The sequence below is a fragment of the Excalfactoria chinensis genome, chromosome 5, assembly GCF_039878825.1.
Source record: "Excalfactoria chinensis isolate bCotChi1 chromosome 5, bCotChi1.hap2, whole genome shotgun sequence".
Lineage (NCBI taxonomy): Eukaryota > Metazoa > Chordata > Aves > Galliformes > Phasianidae > Excalfactoria > Excalfactoria chinensis.
In genome coordinates, this window is record NC_092829.1 from 4,292,739 (window position 1) to 4,312,489 (window position 19,751).

At 40.6% G+C, this 19,751-nt stretch overlaps 1 protein-coding gene across 4 annotated transcripts in view; it reads left to right on the forward strand.

Moving 5' to 3' along the window:
- The window catches only part of ARID4A (AT-rich interaction domain 4A), a 43,806-nt gene extending 27,779 nt beyond the window's left edge, over window positions 1-16,027 (forward strand). Inside the window, exons 13-25 of one of the 4 annotated variants that reach the window (XM_072337646.1) lie at window positions 1,934-2,028; window positions 2,177-2,274; window positions 3,937-4,165; window positions 5,113-5,363; window positions 7,008-7,205; window positions 8,162-8,246; window positions 8,414-8,609; window positions 8,820-8,882; window positions 9,701-10,822; window positions 11,021-11,125; window positions 11,848-12,063; window positions 13,207-13,353; window positions 14,162-16,027. In XM_072337646.1, the coding sequence (XP_072193747.1) occupies window positions 1,934-2,028; window positions 2,177-2,274; window positions 3,937-4,165; window positions 5,113-5,363; window positions 7,008-7,205; window positions 8,162-8,246; window positions 8,414-8,609; window positions 8,820-8,882; window positions 9,701-10,822; window positions 11,021-11,125; window positions 11,848-12,063; window positions 13,207-13,353; window positions 14,162-14,265 (2,909 nt within the window). In that variant the 3' untranslated portion in view covers window positions 14,266-16,027. The remainder of the gene's footprint in view (window positions 1-1,933; window positions 2,029-2,176; window positions 2,275-3,936; window positions 4,166-5,112; window positions 5,364-7,007; window positions 7,206-8,161; window positions 8,247-8,413; window positions 8,610-8,819; window positions 8,883-9,700; window positions 10,823-11,020; window positions 11,126-11,847; window positions 12,064-13,206; window positions 13,354-14,161) is intronic. The other 3 variants (XM_072337648.1, XM_072337647.1, XM_072337649.1) reach the window with 3 other exon arrangements.
- Window positions 16,028-19,751: the final 3,724 nt, after the last annotated feature.

Here is a 19,751-nt window from a genome sequence, read left to right on the forward strand (position 1 = left end):
CTTTGAAGCACAGTGCACAAAGAAAACTTAAATCCTCCTTGAGGTGTTTTTGTTTTGCTTTTATAAAACCTTTTGTGTGTGTGTGTCACTGTTAAATAAGCTCTTGGCTGTTTTCTTGTAACAGCCATGGCTGGAAATTCTGCTGCTGTTAGACTCAGGTTGGAGTCTGAGGTGGCTGTTCATGGATGATGAAATTCAACCAACAGATAATGAGAGAAGTGCCATCTTCAGCCCCTTGTCTTAATCATGCACAGATTTAGCAGTGATACTCGCCTGAAGCAAGAACATTCTACCTTGTCCACTAGCTAGAACAAGAAAATGTCATATTTAAAAAGATTTTCCTTACAAAATTAGGTGAGACTGTAATTAATTGGAACATTTAATGTCCTGGGGTAAGACATCCATTGGAAAGGCTTGTGCAACATTTAGGTAGTCAGCAGGTACATCCTGCTCTCTTTGGACAACTGTTGCATAAGCTATTCACATTTGCAGTGGCTATGAGACTGATGCTGTACATGGTGTCAGAATATTTCTCCCTTGGTTTCTTCTAATGGGAATAAAAAGGGTTTTATAATGAAAATACATTAAAAAATCAGCTTAATTTTTGCTAAATATACTCTGCATCTCTATGTCTTTGACTATGAAAGTCTGTTCAGTATTGCCAGTGCTTATCACAGGCTTAGAAAAAGATCATGTATTGTGGCAGATTGCCAGTATCATTTTCAGCCTGCCTGTGTAGAACCTGTGTTTCTACAGATAACCTGCTTTGGTGGAGCAAGAGGATCTTAGGGAAAAATAGAAATCAATAATTAAGAAAAAAATGTTGCTGGAGTCATCCAAATTTTTGGACTTTTCCAGTTACCCAGATCCTCCCCCTTCTGTTTTCTTCCTTCCGCACTCCCTTAAGCACTCTTAGAAACCTACTTCGAACCAAGAGGAGGGATGACATCAGTGACTTGCAGAGGAGGAACAGGAAAGTGTTTGTGCACTTAATTTGAACACCCAGTGCAGAAACTGTTCCTTAATCCAGCGTGTTGCTTGAGCAATATACAGGACTTTTCAGGGCTGCATCTTTCTCATCTTCCTCCCTGCCTTTCTTTTTTTTAACCTGCGCCCTTTTAAAGCAGTATTTCTATTCTTGCTAGATTTGTTCTATATTCTCTGACTATGAATGTGCTTTCAGTTGTATAATTGTGACATTATTCCCAAAGTCCTACAGAGTTATTTCCAGGATTCCAGATACTATTGTATGAAGGTGAAGGGAGATAACAAGCAGTGGGGAAACGTGGTGATACACCTTCATGCTGGGAGGGATGCTGTACATATGCAGCCACTTGCCCAGAGTCTCTTTTGGTTTCTCCTTTTGTAATTAATTGTTCTTTAGGTCATTGCTATTCATCCAATTCAGCTTCTTTCATTTTCCCAGAGCGGTCCCAAATATTCACATCCTGTTAGGAATTCGTTTTGTTTCAGGCTCTGACTGTTTGTGTGTCTTTTTGTAATGCAACATTTCAGCCCCTTTCCCATTCCTTTCAGACCACAGTGCTTGGAGTTGATCTCTTCACACGTTGCTGTATTCCAGCGTTGGTCAGGCACTCTGTACAGCTTGCTGCAATTCTGGCTGCCCATAACCTCCAAAGGGGGAACAGTGGGATGCAGCCAATGGGATTGGGATTATTGCACAAATCATAGTTATCAGGCAGCTACTGCCAGCATGCTAATAAACCACCAAGAAATTCATGATGTGTTCAAAAGAGGATGAAGCCTTGATTGTTGGTGGGGAAACTACTGACTTGTGACACATCTTTGAGCTATGAAATAGAAATGTTAAAACGTAGAAGACTATTAGCAATCAAGTGTGTGCTGAATAAATGGAGGAAGCAGTTTGCTGTTCTGTGTGATAATATTTCATTTCCATTTTTGTTTTCCTTAGGTACTCCTATCAATAAACCACCTGTCTTGGGCTACAAGGACCTTAATCTCTTCAAACTGTTTAGACTGGTATATCAGCAGGGTGGGTGTGACAATGTAAGTGTCGGGTGTTCCCTCAAACTAAATATGTCTCATCGTCCGTAAAGGTTGTGATTTGTGTTTGTGTTAGGTGTCATTCCTTAACGTTCTTGGTTAACATAACATGAAAGCTTACATCTTTCTCATTTATTTTCTCCCCCCAAAGATTGAGAGCGGTGCTGTTTGGAAGCAAATTTATATGGACCTTGGCATTCCTATATTGAACTCGGCAGCTTCGTACAATGTAAAAACTGCTTACAGAAAGTAAGTTCTCTTGTAAAATAATGAAAGCATTGCTTTTTTACTTCTTCTGTTGCTGTTAATAACATGTACAATATTCAAGCAATTTTAGGTAGTTTAATGGAGCAGTAGGTGACATTCTTCAGTTAATTAGCAATTTTGAGCATTTTCCAGTGCCAGGGATTGAACTGATGGAGGAAAGAAGGGAGTGCTCAGGGCTGCATTAGAATTCTGCTCTTTTTTTTAATCGAGAAACATTCGTTTTCAGCGCGTGATGATACCATTTCAGCACACAACAACAAAAGTTATTAGAAAAAAATACTGTGGCAAATTCAGGTTTGCAATTCCTGGTTATTAATCTCAGTTGCATGCCGTTCAAGTCTGTAGATGCTGCATGCAGAGAGCAGGTTTTTCATAGAATCATAGAATTAACAAGGTTGGAAAAGACCTAAAAGATCATCCAGTCCAACCGTTCACCTATTACCAATAGCTCCCACTAAACCATGTCCCTCAATACAACATCCAACTGCTTCTTGAACACCCACAGGGTCGGTGACTCCACCACCTCCCTGGGCAGTGCATTCCAGTGCCTGACCACCCTTTATGAGAAGTAATACTTCCTAATGTCCAGCTTGAATCCCTTACAAATTATTCCTCACAAATGTTGATAGAGAAGGATATCAAACTGCATGTTTAAATGTCATCTTCTGTAAATTAATAGCTTTAGAACATAATTAACATATATTGCTGTGGTGGATGTGACAGTGTTGTGTAGTAGAACTGCTACTGTAATAAAAGAAAGTGTGAAACTGTATTCTAACACCTGGTTTTAAGTCATGTTCTTACTTTTGAAATGGAAACCTTTTAGGATTTACACTTTTCAGACTCATTTTCTAAATAAAGATTATTTTTATTATTTATTCTCCTGAAAGTTTGAACAAGAAACAATTGGGCTTTTTGAGTAAAAGGGAAGAATGAGGTTCTCTTGACTCGAACCTAAGGAAATTTGGCTGATTGAATAGGGATGAATGGCTAGTGACTCAACTCATGTTCATGTTGATGAAGATGAAAATGTTCAGACTATCTTCAGTGGCATTTGAAGTGGGCACATGTTTAAGGTCTGTATTTTACAGTGAAGAGTACGTATCATTAAAGAAGTAAATACGTGCTAAGTTGCTGTTAATGTGGAAATAATGGTTGTATGGACACACGATAGCGTGTTGTGGTTTGCATATTTATTCCTTGAGGGATCTGCTACTTCACGTTTCCCTCACATGTAACTAGATCAGAGTGTGTACGCAGGCAGTTCACAGAGAACAAGCTGATGCATGGCAATTCATTACCGTGTGCTAACTTGTTTATATGCCCGTATTTTAATACTAGACCGATCTTTGCTGTCACTCTGTGTTTGCAAAACTGTTATATGTTCTTAGGCTGCACTGTCACGAGTTCTTATTTGAAGAGGGTTGAAGTTAAAATTGTGGGAAGCACCTGTGTGTGCGTGCTGAGGTGTCTTTTTTGCTGCTTGACTTCTTGTTCAGAGTTACTTTATTTCAGAAACTGCTCTTCTGCTTTTTTTTCTTCCTGAAGTTCCTGTGTTTCCCTATGAACAGGAAAATGGTTTTTTTGCACTTGGATAAAGAAAAATAAAAGCTGAAATGTAGATGAAACTCTTATTTTATACAGGTATCTTTATGGTTTTGAAGAGTACTGCCGTTCTGCAAACATTCAGTTTAGGACCATTCATCACAATGAACCAAAAGTGGTAGAAGACATACAGAAACACGAGGAACCAATGGAGGAGAGTGTGAAAGAGGAGCAAAAAATGCCTCCAACAGAAGTAAAAAAAGAAGCAGAAGAAAATTATTCCAGCAGCGAGAGTGAAAAAGAAGAAATAGAACTAAGATCCCCGAGGGTAAGTAGTTCAGACTGATTTCTATTTAGTACTTAAACCCCTTTGTATACTGAACAGTTTACATAATGAGTTTTCCCTTGTGCAGCAACTGTACATTTGAATTAGCACTCTTACAGGACAGCATTCAGTGAACAGGAGTTGGTGTTCAGCTGTTAATTGTGTTTTGATTATTCATTTTGTAAACCTTCCATAGGATTTGCTAAGCCTGTGTTGGTTATCAGTTGTGTTTCTGTTCGGGGGTGGTCTGAGAGCTACTGAGAGCTGTATGACAGCAGAACACTGTGAACCAGCAGGGTAGTCCTGGTTATGGGTGAGCACTTGTACTTGCCTGTGGAACCTGGAGCTTTGTGTCATGCAGGCATATCAGGGGACTGCTGAAGCCTTCAGAATCAAAGGAAGACCCGTTTTTTTACCACAGAAAGAGCTGATTATTAGCACAGTATTTCTTCATAACGAACTTAAATGTTCAAGTCACTGTGCAGTGTCCCTGTCAAATATACTTTAGTAGTAACATGATAAACCTGTACTAGAGCCCCAAGAATCAGTCTAGGAAAGTCCTAAACAGCAGTTTGTTCCACTACTGAAAATACCTGTAAAACATTCCGTATTTCTAAAGCTGACAGATGAATCCTATGTAATCAACAGGTAGCTATTGGGACGAGGCACTAAAAGGAAGGTGCCTTGTCGCAGTCCAATATGAGCACTTCAGCAGTATTGCTGTTGTTGTCAGGGACAGCAGACCTTACAGGCAGCCCGGAATTCTCCCAACCTCATCCTCTTTATTCCCGTTGATAACAAAACTGCTTAAATTAATCTATTAAGATTGTAATCTATTAAGATTTTGCTCTTTGGTGTTAGCTCCATCCTTTCTTCCATCCATGTATTTGGGGGGCCTATACTGAGAACAAGTGACAGTAGATTTTAATCAGGTTTTATTTCTGTTCTAGGGACGAAGACGGCTTGCCCGTGATGCAACCCCTGCTAAAAAAGATAGTGAAGATGATAAAACACAAGATAAATTAAAAGACAACAACAAGGAAAACAAAGATATAGAGGAAAGCCTTGAGAATGCAGAAAAGAAAGAAAATGAAACTCTACTAGGGAGAAAAAGTACACCAAAGCAAAAAGAGAAAAAGATTAAAAAGCAGGAGGAGTCTGATAAAGAGTCAGATGAAGATGAGGAGAGGCAGAGGGAGAGGTAAGCGTTAATTTGAGTCACCTCAGAAGTGTATCTTTGTCAGCATAGAGCATGTTTCAAGCAAGAATATCCACAGAATTTGGCGGTCTGTCTAGTTTCTACAGTGTGAAAATCTGAAACCTCATTTGCTCAGCTGGAAAGGGAAAGGAAAATGCTATTTTGGGCTTGTAGAGTTTATTGTATCTTAAGGTATTGCCTTTTTCTGGTAGATGTGGGAAGCAGTATTTTTCATTTCCATCTTCTTGAAGGTCTTGCCAAGGTCTTATTTTATCACACTCCTATATAGGCAACAAGTAAGACAGGGCTGTTGTATGGATGGATGGTGAGCAACTGGGCAGTTAAAATACAAAACAGCCTCTCTTCTGTGTTTAGCGATGGCTGGTGAAGGTACAATTCACATGTTTTCATGGTTACTTTTAATGTATCCTTGGTAGGCAGAAGTTCAGCTAAGAAAGCAAAGGAGAAGAGGAAGTTTGAATGAAACCTGAAGATAGGTTGGAAACTACTGGATAGTGAGATGTAGAAAGGACACAGACAGACTGACTGGTGGGTGAGGAAAGAGTATAGAAAAGAAATCTTCCAAGGGAAAGCACTGTCCAGAAACAAAGTCTCACAAGTTGAAGTGGGTTTGGTCAGAAGCAAGCTGTCTCCAGGTGTCTTACCTTGTTGCCAGAGTAGGCCTTTTCTTCACTAACCCTGGCTGTGGTGTAGAACAGTATCTTAGTTGTTTAAGCTGGTCTTCCTGCCTTGTTTTTCGTGTCCATTTGGCTGAATTGTGTGGGACACAGCTGATACTGGGTAAAGCCTGGTAGAGCTGTTTCATGTTTTAAAGGGGTTTGAGGAGTGGGAGCACACAGTTACTTTAAAGAAAGCATCACTGTGCAACCCAAAGAGAAATCTTTCAGCAGACCATAGTATGTAAAAAGGGGATGCAGTGTGGGTGGGTGAGAGGTTGCAGAGTTATGTCAAGTGACGAGGGCATCGAAGTTCATCTGTCCCTGAAGGCTGGTGAATACATATTGTTTAAAGTAAACTTGTAGTCTTTCAGGATTGCCTCTGCTGCTGACTCTTTTTGTAGCTTAACATTCTTTTAAGTTCATCCTAACAGCTGGTTATGATTGTTGGAACTATAGTTAGATATTGTGTTTTAAGGTTGGATGTTGCTAGTAAGATGTAGGTATAGACAGAAGAGCTGTCTAGACACTTCTGATCTTGGTTAAAACTATGGTAATCAATATTTGTTCCATTGGAATGGTGTTTATATCCAGGAGGGAATCACTGCGCTCTAAACTTTCATATGCTGTTAATAAATTTTAGGCTGTTAAGCAACATACAGAAGAGACTATTATTTACAGCAGTGTGTCAAAAGCAATTATATTTTAAAAATTGAAGTTAGTTTTTCCTGTCTTAATTAGAAGCCAAGCATTGAGTTTGATTTATACCTCTTTCTGAGTTATCTAAATTTTCATTAAAATCCTAAGCCTGCAGAGTTGTGTTCAGGCTGGCTCCAGAGGCAGGGCGTGATGCAGCAAATGAACTTGTTTTGTTGCAGTCTTTTTTGCTTTGGCAGTAGCTTGGCTGTGCTACTTAAATGGTAAAGCTTTGTCACTAATTAGTGGATATTTAAAATACATTTTACTGCAGGGAGGAGATTGAGAACAAAGGAGAATCAGAAGGTGAAGAGGATGAGGAGGATACAGAACCTTGCCTGACTGGAACCAAAGTGAAAGTAAAATATGGACGTGGAAAGACTCAGAAAATTTATGAAGCCAGCATTAAAAGCACTGAGACTGATGATGGAGAGGTTTTATATTTAGTGCATTACTATGGTTGGAATGTAAGGTGAGGAGAATGCAACGTCTTTCATGTCTTGATTTGTTAAAATGATTATTACTTCCAAAAGAGATTTTGTTTTTAGGAAACAAAAGAGAAAGAGAGTCAGTGGCTTGTCTGGAATTGAATTATCGACGTGGTAATATTATCTGACTGTTACGTTTTTCAGTGGAGGGAATTTGGTTCATGGTCCGATGCTGTAGTATTGAAATCTCAGAGTACAGTTGTATGTTTCCAAGTTTCCGTCCTGCTTACTGTGAATGGTCCTCTCTCCTTGCAGAGGTATCTCTATTATCTATTGTGTCAGCTGGTGTCAGCAGCATCAGACTTCTGTGTAAAAGAAGCATCGGTAATAGTGAGGATGTCTGCAATTAGAAGAGCACTGAGATTTTGGCAACAGAATCTATTCTTGGATTCATTGTTCCCCGTGATTATAAGGAACGGTTGTTACACGTAGGGAGGTTAAGAGAGAGCCCAGCAGCAAGGAACTACAGAAAAAAAATGATCGAATGCTTCTCTTGGCAGCCATGTTTTATATTCAGTACAGCTGTAGAAATTGCTTGTTTTGTTCTTTGTTGGAAAATGGTAATTACATAAGCAAAAATATCGCAGAATTAATTTATTATTATTATTTTTAAATAAAAGCTTTTCAAGTATGTAACTTTAGATGTTCCAGGTCTGTGAATTTTTGAGTAAATCAAGCAAATTCCATTTTTGTGGCAACGTGAAGTTTGTTTGTGGGCTTGGTGTCCTTCAGACAATTTAATGCAAACTCAGAAACTGTTACTAGAAACCTAATAATTTCTTAGCAATTTAGTCAATATTTCTAGTGCTGGATACTCCATACATCTGTAGATGTGGGCTCTACTTTGCTGCCTCTCCTTGCTAAATGTTTTCTGTCATTTTCTAAGCATCATATTGCAAACAGCATTTTCTATATCTAATACTTTATGACTTGCTTTTAGGTATGATGAATGGGTGAAAGCTGATCGCATTATCTGGCCTGTGGACAAAGGAGGACCAAAGAGAAAACAGAAGAAAAAAGCAAAAGTAATATAGATTATGTCAATAAGTTTCTTGTAGTACCATACTTATGACTATCATGTTCCCTACTTAAAAAGAAATGGATGATTCAGTCCATACTCTGGCTTTCTAATAAATGCGTAGGGAAAAAGGAGAAGTTTACACCTTAATAAAATGTTCATTTTCTCCCTCAGAATAAAGAAGACAGTGAGAAGGATGAGAAGAAAGATGAGGAGAAACAAAAATCGAAGCGTGGGCGACCTCCTCTGAAATCTACTCTTCCATCAAACACATCTTTATCCAAAACACCTAATAGTGAAGGTAAATCAGGAGCCAGAAGTGCACGGAACAACTTGTCAGATTCCTCACCTTTGCCAAATGGAACAGAAGGTACATCTGATGCACTCTTGTTCTGGCATGGAAGTGCATGTAAACAGTGATGTAATGCAGTGCATTAACATGACAACTTCAGTGAACAGAGTGCTTTCAGAAGCTTTAAAGTCCTGCGTACACAGTCAGTGTAAAAGCGATGTGACAAAAACACATTTCTGGTGCAGATTTGACTCTGTGAAAAATTAATATTGTCAATTTTGATTTTAGCAACACCTCGCAGGCAGACAAGACGTAGCTCAGGAATGTTTGATTCTGATAGAGGATCAAACGGTGAGTGCTCTCAGTCCTGTGTATGTTTTTGAGGGTTTTTTTAGTACCTTTTTTGAAAAGAAGTTTGATTATTATTATTATTTTTTTTAATTATTATTATTTATTATTATTATTTTTTTTAATCTGCCTGTGAATTTGATTGGAAGTAGATGAATTGAAACTGCTGGAGAGCACAGTTTGCTCATAGGAGAGCCGTGGTGTGGAAGTGACAGCGCAAGTCATCCCATATTCTTTAGCCGGAGCCTTTCAGTCTTAATCCTGAACAGACCCAGTGGAATAATAATAGTGTTTATAATGGAAATTAAGTCCACAGCCTCCGTACTCCATCATCCAGTAAAGAAGTTAATTATATGCAAATGACTGTGATATTTTTTGGGATTTTTGAGCCTCTGCAAATGAGAATTGAAGTGAAATCGCCGTCTCTGTTTAGTGTGGGTCCCCAAATAATCTTCTGGTAACATAATAATGCTGAAGTTTTATGCGGTGTGTGATTCATGCAATAATTCATTGACATCCACATGGGAATCTGTAAAATTATTTTTGCTACTAGAAACTGCAATACGGTTGTACTGGATCATTGAGGAGGTAGTATTACCATCACTGCTGTTGTTGAATAGGGGGTTGGGGCTGCAATAAGAACTGTAGTAAGTGGGTTTTTTTGCTGCTCTTTGGGATTGCTTATTGTAAATTGATTTTAATTGCATAGATTACTGGAAAAGGGCTTGTGTGTAGTTGGAAAAACGAATGGTTCCGTATTAAATGAGCCGCGGTGCCGTTCCCTTCTATTTCTTTATTTCTTTACTCTAAAATTTTTGCAGATTCTGCTTCGTCTGACAGTGAGGCAGATGAATCATCTGAGAAGAACATGAATGAGGAGTTTTCTCCAGAAACTTCAGAACTGGAAAAAAATGAAAAACCAAACGATGAGAAGCTAGATGAGGAAAGCCCAAAGATTCCTCACGCACTGAGAGAAAACGACAGGACTCAAGTGCAGCCATTAGAAATCCTGAAACTGGAAGTTGAAGAAAGCGAACAAATAGTTCCGATTTTTGGGAATAAAACAGAGCAAATGGAAGAAATCAAGAGGGAAGCTGAAAAATCACCTAAAGGAAAAGGGAGAAGGAGCAAGACAAAAGATCTCTGCTTAGAGAATGCAAAGGTTTCTCCAGGAAGTCAAGAAGAGGTGACTAATGAGTCTCTTACAGAAAATGAAAGGTTAGATGTGTCTTCCTTGGACTGTAGAGAGTTTTCCAGCACTACTGAAACGGAAACAGAACCTTCCACAAAAGATAAGAAGCTTTTGAAAAGGAAGATTTTGGAGCAGGCTTCTCCTGAGAAAAGAAGTCGACGAGAGAGTGAAATGGAAGTCCCAAATATCTTATCTGAGGAGAGGACCAATGAATGTACTGGGGCAGAGGAATGTAGGGGGCTGAATGCTGAAGAGTCAGTCAGAACTGAAAATGAAGAAATGCCATCCCTTGTGGCAGAATCGGTGCAGCACGGACAAGAACTGAGGAGCGAGAACTTTCAGTGTCCGTCTGAAGAGAACAGTAACGTTCCCTTGAAAGACGAGGATGACACAATGCCTCAGATCGGTCCTGAAACCTTGCTCTGTCATGAAGTAGACTTGGATGACTTGGACGAAAAGGAGAAGAGCAGTAGTGAAGATACATCGGAAAAACCGGACCCTAATATTTCAAATCCATCTGCCTTACCCACTGCTGTGCAGTCGAGCTTCTCAGTGGCCTCACCACTTACACTTAGTCAAGACGAGTCCCACAGCATCAAGAGTGAAAGTGACATGACTATTGAGGTGGACAGCGTGGCAGAAGAATCTCAAGAAGCGCTCTGTGAGAGTGAGTCTGCTAATGGATTTGAAGCCAGTACTACGTCCAGCAACTGTAGTATAGTGGTGCCAGAAAGAGACATTGGAGAGAAGGGTGAGTGTTTCCTTGTGAGACGTCAGCTTCCTTTGTAGTGATTTCTGATCGTCTTTAAGTCTGGTATTACGTTGCTAAAGCTCACCAGTTTGCTTTGCCTTCTAGCTTTTAATGACATTCTTGCTTATAAAAGAGTGCTGGCTAATAGCAGAAATACTTGAGATGTTTGTGTTTTTTTTTCCCCCCTACCTCATGCAGGTCAAAAAAGGCCCAGTGATAGCAATAGTGGAACACTGGCCAAAAAACAAAAGCGTACTCCAAAGCGAACAAGTGCTGCAGCCAAAAATGAGAAGAATGGAACAGGTACATTCCTGAGGGAGATGAGGGGGAGGTTATGCTGACATATAAACATGCATAGGGCCCACTGTTTCATTCTGACACATTATTTCTGTTAGATAGAACTTGTGTTCCCATAGCTCATTTTTGGTGATTAGATCCAAACTGAAGAGGCTGAATTGAGTGAGTCAATGAATTTAGGCACTACAAGAGCGCTGTTCAAGTTTTAAGATATCAACCTAAAATAGTAATTATCTGACATAGAATATTCAGACATATTTAACTGCTTATGTGGAATATTGCAATTATTGTGGGAATCCAAATTATTTGCGTATTCTGTAGCTTGCAGTTTTCTGTTTCTCGTTAAAGCTTCTGTGCTGGTAGTCATATTTTAGACGTGTTCTTTCAGGTTTGTAAAGCAATTTAGTAAATACACAAAGCAACGTAGAATATCTGCACAACTGTTTGCTACCTACTTGTATTAATACGGGGGAAAGGGCGTTTGTTGGTATTTTGTTTGTTTTTTTAATGAAACTGTGTTCTAGTATCTGCTTTCAATTAGAAGCCCAAACTATGTGACAAAGGTACCAAGTGAATGTGATGCAATTTTTCCAGTGTGCATTTTGGAACTTTCTAAGCAAGCAGCAGCTCATCTTTCTTATTAATTCTTATTAATTTCTCTGACTACAGCTACAGTTTTAAAAACTTGATCATTTTCATGAAGTTCCAATACATTTCTCTTACTGCAGGACAAAGCAGTGACAGTGAAGACCTTCCTGTCCTGGACAGCTCTAGTAAATGTACTCCTGTAAAACACTTAAACTCATCAAAACCACAGAAGATTTCTCGATCCCCTGCAAGAGTGGTTTCACCTCACATCAAAGATGGAGAAAAGGATAAACACAGAGAGAAACACCACCACCAGAATTCTTCACCTAGAGTGTACAAATGGAGCTTTCAGCTCAGTAAGATCATTGTTTTATTTTATATCAACCAAAACTGTGAAAGACAAACTTTATTGAACTTGGGTATTTTAGAAAAGCTTCAGCAAAGCCTTCAGAATTAACCCTTAAGTTTCATAGTTATGTTAATTACTCATTTAAAATAATAATAATTTGAAAAATATCTGTGTTTTTCTTTTTTTTTTTTTCTTGGTTTTTGTTTTCCCATTTAACTTAGGGGAGGTTTAGGTTGGATCTTAGGAGGAAGTTTTTCCCCCAGAGGGTGGTGACGCAGTGGAACAGGCTGCCCAAGGAGGCTGTGGATGCCCCATCCCTGCAGGCATTCAAGGCCAGGCTGGATGTGGCTCTGGGCAGCCTGGGCTGCTGGTTGGTGACCCTGCACACAGCAGCGGGTTGGGCTGGATGAGCACTGTGGGCCTTTGCAGCCCAGACTATTCTATGATTCTATGATATCCCCCTCCCATGTTTCTCTGTTCACTTGATCCCAGATAATTTTTGGCCATCTTTCAGCAAATTTGGGATTACGAAGCCACTGTATGCTGGAATCCCAACTCTCCCACCCTCCTCAAAAAAGTGAATGTAACTGAAAATCCAGGTTATGGTGGGGTGGTCAAAGTACTAAATGGCAGTTCAGGAGTTGAGACTGCTAAAATCAAGGCTGTGGTTGAAGAGGTGGTGATAAGAAGATTGGATGCTAAACAATTATTTGCTGTATTTTATGTTGTTTTTCCTTTTTCAGTATAAATACAGCTTAACACTAAATTTGGTTAAAGAGAGAGTTTATCGAGGGTTAGATAACCTCCCTCCTCTTCCTGATTTGTTTTTATATAAAGAAGGATTAAGAGTGCAGCTAGGAGGAAGAGTGGAATATCTGCAGTGTAACCTTTCCTCATGGGCAGCATGATTCTTACTTGTGTTATCTGCCTGCTTTAAGTGATGTGGGTTGGGGGGAATTTGCAAGAAATTTCATTCTCCAAGGAATATGTGTGAGTTTTGATATTGTAAGTTAGGCATATGCCTTTTTGGTGTAGCATGAGAGAAGCTTGTGTTATCTTTCGTGCTCTATCTTGTATACTCAAAGAATTGCGTTCATTTCTTTAAGATCACCTGGTTGAAGCTGTTCTCCCTTTTCTTCCTACTTTTAAGATGAACTGGACAACATGAGCAGCACTGAAAGGATCTCCTTCTTACAAGAAAAGCTACAGGAAATCCGAAAGTACTACATGTCTCTGAAGTCAGAAGTAGCCACCATAGACAGGAGAAGAAAGCGGTTAAAAAAGAAAGACAGAGAAGGTAACGTTCAGATTTGCTTTGTGGACTTAAATGATCTCCACAGGTCCCCTCCAGCCCCTGTTATTCTGTGTGATTCTCTGTATGCTTCTCCTGAGATTTTCAGTGTTTTTCTTGAAAATACAGAATCTGAAGCAATTAAATTTTGACAGCATTTTGGGGGAGAAAAAATGTTATCTGTTTATTCTTTACGTATATATACGTATTTAGAAAGAGTGTCTCAGACTTTCCAGAATGTGAAAGTCTGAATGCAAATACATTCAGGGACTGTATTGTAATTGTCCATTGGAAATATGGAATTTCTAGGGAAATCGTGGAGTTTTAAGGAGGAAGATTCAGGTTGCATGTCAGGGGAAAATTCTTTGGTCTGAGAGCAGTGAGCTGGAACAGCTGCCCAGAGAGGCTGTGGATGCCCCATCCATCCTTGGAGGTGTTGAAGGCCAGTTATGATGGGGCCCTGGGCAGTCTGGGCTGGTATTAAATGTGGAGGTTGGTGGCCCTGCCTGTGGTGGAGGGTTGGAGCTTCATGATCCTTAAGGTCTCTTCCAACCCAGGCCATTCTGTGATTCTGTGTTTTGAATCAGCATAGTGACCCATCTAATGGATTGCTGCAATTGCTTTGTGATGCAGAGATGGTAAGGTTACTCATCCAGCTTACGTGAATACAAGAATGGAAAGAGTTGGCAAAAATTCACATCTGTTTCTGCAATATGCCAAATCTCTGAGGTCTTTTTAATATGCATTAAGTGTAGGCACCTTCATTCTCACGTGCACTTTGGTCACCTGATGCTGATACGTTCTCTGTCTTCAGTGTCTCATACAGGAGCATCCATGTCATCTGCTTCATCAGACACTGGAATGAGTCCTTCGTCGTCCTCCCCTCCACAAAACGTGCTTGCTGTAGAATGCAGGTGATACACATTGCTCTGCCTTGCCAGCAGCTTGCTGCCGTGGACTTAAATCCTGACATTCAGCCACAGAAAGCACTCGACTGGTTTAACATTGCCAAGTATATCCTGTACACACTTCCACTGCTGGACTGTATCTGTTCTCCCCTCCTACCCTCTCTTTTTTTGTTGTTATTTTGGTCTGTTTTTAAGTTACTGTTTGGAGAAATTGAGCTCATTGAAGGTTCGTAGGCACAACGTGACATGCTTGTCATTGTGTTTGTTTCTGTTCTGTTTTTGTTAATGCAGAGCAAGGGCACTTATCAAATCTGAAAAGTTATGTCCAATGAAGCATTCAGGTGTTCTCGGGTAATCTTAGAAAAGCAAGTGCACCAGGTAAAGACATCAGAGTATTATCCAAATGAACTGAGTAACTGCTGCACTTCCGCCGAGCCGTGGTAGCTCTCGGTGAGTAGTTCCTCTTTGTGGAAGCACTTGCGATACAGAACTGCCAAAGTACGCGTTCAGCAACGTGCCCAGTTTTCAAAGGTGTAAATGGGACAAAATAAATTGTGAAAGGAAGTGTAGTTGACTGAAAACTACAGTTGTAACAAGTCTTCCACTTTTTATAGGATTTTTGAGCACACAGTTATGCAAATATTTTAATGTTTATTAATGTTTACAGTGGAATTGTGAATAGGTTTTCAGTGGACTATCTTATCCCTTGACAAAAATATTTTGTCTTTTTTCTATGTAATTTCAGAGTTTTTATTTTGTTACGAAAAGACGAAAAAATGAATATATAACAGCAATGAAGTTATTTAACAAGATTTCTAAAGCTGAAATTTTTGTGTAAAATAAGGGTATCTTGCAACTTGTTAAATATATTTATTCAGACATTGGATGTTGTATTTTTATGTATTTTTTAAAATATTAATAAAATTGGAAAAAAAAAAAAGAGAGAAAAAAAGCGACCAACCAAACTAGGTTAGTTCACTCTTTGATACAACAAACCTGTCAGTTCTGGCTCTCACAGGAGGATTTACCCATACCTGGATTGAAATGGGTCTGGCTCTGTGTCCTCCACCCTAAGCGGGCATCTGGATTCAACTCTGACTTTGGTTGGAAACTTTGGCAGTCTCCTACTCACCTTGTTTTGAGGAACAGAATCTATCAGGTTGCCCTTTAAGGTATTTTTGTCGCCAGTTCTTCTGTTTGCTGTGCTGCCGAATGAATTTCTATCTCCCAAAGTTGAGATGCGACCGTAAGGTAAAGCAACTTTGTATGCTTTGTCTGTGGATTGTCCCACGGGCAGATACAGTTTGTAAATAACTCTTCCAAACCCATGTATTTAAAGCAGTTTGCATATACATTATGTATAAAGGCGATTTTTTTATTGATTTTTTTATTCATGTTTGTACATTGGAAGGGGTTCTCGGCCCCTTTTTCTGTGTTTAATATGCTGTAGACTAATAACATAGATGCTCTAGACTGTATATCGGGATATTCTGGTTCACACAGCAGAAAGTCAGAACGAAACACTAGTGATGGAGTAGCATTACTAAAATCAATGTTTCTTGAAATCTCATTTTACAACATTTGTCAACTTGTGATTCCGATTCCTTCCATTCTTTTTTTTTTTGCAGAGAATTAAAGAAAAAGTACTCTTGTAAATGCACTTTTTCTGTCTTTTCTTAAGCAAAGCAGAACTATTTCAATGTAAGATAAATATGGAGCTCAGTAGACAGCGTTAATAAAGGCCATGTTTTAAACATAGGCTTTACACTCTATTTTTATTGAAGTGATTGTTCTTGTAAATGCCTGGGCTTACCTGAATAGGGCAATCAGTCTCCATCAATGGTTGGGAAGGCTTTTTTACCACAGCTAACTTTTACTGTTGCTTCTTATTGACAGCTACTGTAAGAGTAACACTGATTTCAGAGGAAATCACGTGGCTCAGTTTCTCAGGTTACCTTCCATGACTGCCATCAGCAGCGATAATTTTTCTATTCAAATAAGCTCAGTTCCTATTTTATTTCTCCAACCTCTGCCTCCAAACCACTTGATGCCTCCAGCGGATGTGTGCACGCTCAGCATGCGTGAGCGACGGATGAGCTCTCAGCTGCCTGTATTTCAGCACAGAGGTTCACTTACAGCTTCTCCTCATCTCTTAGGAACGTTTACCTGCTTACCTCAGCCCAGAGCTCCTCAGAGCCTGGAACAGCATTTCATGCGACTGTCCCAGCAGAGGACTGCACAGCCAGGAGAGGTGGATGACTTTCTGCCAAGCCTGGAGCATGTCACTGCCTTCCTGCTGCTGTCTCTGGCAAGAAACACAGCAGGTAGCTGAGAGGATTGGGTGGATGTTTCGAGGAATACTTTAAAACGCCCCGAGAAACTGTAGTGAGAAGTTATGTAACGTGGGACTGCGCTGCTCTAAAATTGAAATTGACAAGAAACCCTCGAAGGTCTTTTATTTCTAACTTCGTTTCTGTGTTGTTGCCATAAAGCAAACTCCAAAGTGCCTCTCGGTGCCTTCAATTATGAGTGTATTGAATTGGGATCTTTTTTCTTTTTAAGAGATGTTTGCAGGAACAATAAAACCCAAAGCAGCCTCTTGGCAGACCTCCCTGTTCTCCTGCCTCCCGGTCGCCAGGTTGTGTCAAGATGAGAAGCACGATTTCCAGCTTAGTTGGCAGGTAAAATAGATTGCAGAGGATGATGGGGTCAGACAAAACTGTTGGGAAGAGCTGGGCTCTAGGAAAATTCAGGCCCCCCTCTGTCACCTACAGTTGATAGGAAGGGCAGGCAGGTTTATCATTTTGCTGGTGATCTGAGAATTAGAAAGCAACATAAAACTTGCATGCAAGGACGTACGGTAAGAAAATGTTTGTATCCTTGCTTGTTTTAACTTACAGCTGCTTTTCATGCTGTAAGTGTATCAGCTGTGTGTGTACTGATGGCTTTATTTTCTCTAAGGCGTAAATGAAGCAACACGTGGGTTCATCTGCTCTGTTTCCGATTCCTCAAGTCTGAGAAACCTCTTAACCAGCACTACTGTCTTCCAAGGACCTCAGAACCTTAATAAAGCATTTGAACAGAAGTTAAAGAGGATTGCGGTAAAAATTAAAAGCACAACGAGAGCAGGTAAGTTGCATCTTCCTGAAGCACTGTGTTTGGCTTCCGCAGGGAGCAACACAGACCTTAAAGCTGCGGGATGGTAGAGAGGAAAAAGTGCCATCAGTTCTTCACTGCGTGCTATTCCGTTCTCTCAGATCCTACATTAATTTGAATACACAGTGACAGGTGAATGTAGGCAGCAGTTTTAGAAGCAGGTTCAGTGGTGGCAATGGCTACTAGAATTGCACAGGGTGGGTTTGGTGGGAGAGGGAAGTAGGATCTGTAGATTCTGAGCTGACATCTCTGAGAGCTCCTCCCTTCTGCAAACTGCTTTGTCAGCTGGGCGGAATTTCACTCTGAAAAGTCCGTGTCAGATTATTCTAATAAAATGTCTCAGTTTTATGGCATTTGGCTTTAATTTAGCATATAGTTCACTTATTATGGCAAAAAAACCACAGAAGTGCTGTGAACCTTACTTATTTTCTCTGCAACACATAGTTTGCTAGCACAGAAAATCAGCACTAGAGGCCCATTCCAGCTGTGCAGGCCTGCAGGGCACTTAGCAGCATTGAGCCACACTCTGGATGTTCAGTTATTACATATTGTTGGCTCCATCTCTCTATTTCCCAGGTTTTCAGAGTCATCCAGCAGTATTTCCACGCAGCCCCATCAGTTTCTTCAGCTGTTTCTAAACCACTGCGTTGTTAATCCCTCATCTGGGTACAGCTTGACCCAATTTGCCACCATCCTGCCAGCTCTGCTGGTTATGTAAGGAAGGAGCAAGACAAGGCGTTTATATGAAATACATTGCTTGTATCCTGCAAGGCTGACTTACCTTTTAACAAGCCGCTTGTTCACATGTGTGCACAGACTTAGAACTGTTGTTCACCACACTGCTCGCTCTTTAACCCTTTTCCCTTTCGATTTATCACCAGGTGGCTGTGCTCCATCCCAGCTCTCCTCCCCCCCCAACCCTTCTTCACCCTGAAGTGAGGCCTCAGGTAACTGGCACCACCCCTCGTCTCCTTGAAGGCAAGAAAAAGCTGTAAGAATTGTATTTATTATTATAATTTTCCTCACCTTATGATTTGCCTACAGCACCTTAGAGAGGCCCTGCAAGGCATGGAGGCTCTGTTCTCTGAGGAGATAAGCGGGCCCTGCTATGAAAGCACGGCAGGACGGGTGGCCAACGCCCCACTGCTCACTGATAAGGTGGTTCAGAGTGCACCTTGGGGCTGAGGAGGCTTGAAATGAGGCAGCAGTGGCTCCTGGTGTGTTGCTGGAGCCCCAGCACTCGCACAAATGCAACACAAACTTGGGCAGAAAGAAGGGATGAGGCTCCCTTGTTCCACACCCCTTCAGGGCAGGATCTGTCAAATACAGAACCGAATTTCTGCTTTGATGATTTGAAACTTGGCTCATCTCCCCTTCGTATCACGTAAATAAATGTCAGCAGGGAGTCATGCCGCCTTCCTATGTAGTACAGTTAGGGGAGCTCCTCAGCACTCCTCTTGCTTTCCCACCCGCAGGCAGTTCAGCTTTCTTTGCTCAGGTATTAATGAGCGCAGAGGAGTGTCTCCTTGCACTGAGGTCACAGCCACGCTCCATCTCCTGGTGTTACGCATTCAGCCCCCTCTTTTCCTTGTCCTTTGGCCCCCAGCTACAAGCCTAAGCACTCAGTAGGACAATGCAAGGAGAAATTTGGACCTTGCTCTTATCCCTGAGAGAATTACAGAACCCCCTGCTAGAACCTTCCCAACGATTGATCTGATCGCACTGTCAGTGCCACTGCTGTACTGCAGCAAGGCTTGGATTTGACCTTTCCTATTTGATGTATGCTGACCAGTAGCTGCACCGTGGCCTTCTGGTTCAGACATCCATCTCAAGAGGAAAGATCTCTGTTCTTGTCTCTGCTTCCACTGACACGTGGCCATTCACACACCCAGTCCCACCAACCCAGCTCTAGACGGGCTGCTCAGATATTGCACTGAAAATGGGTGAAGATGGCAACTTTTTTTTCCCCCCCTGGACAACAGTGGGTTAAGGTGGCTTTAAAACTGGAGTCCAAGGAAACTGGGGGGACCTGAAAGTAATTTATTAACTAAGTCTCTCTAATACTTGCCTAACCTTTAGTACAATAAATCCATTTTAACAAATATTGACACATCTCCTTGCTGCCAAGCCCCAAAATATGAGGGGAAAAAATGGCTTTTTAATCCTCTCCACCCTCAAGGAGCTTAGCCCAGGACACACGAATGTCCCCCATTCCCATCACATAAACTCTTACAGTCACTCTTCTGAGTAACTGCTTATCTTAGCACGCTTAAGATACAGTAGAAAAATGGGAGCATTTCAATGATATGTTACCTTTAGATGTTAACAAACAGACTGTTT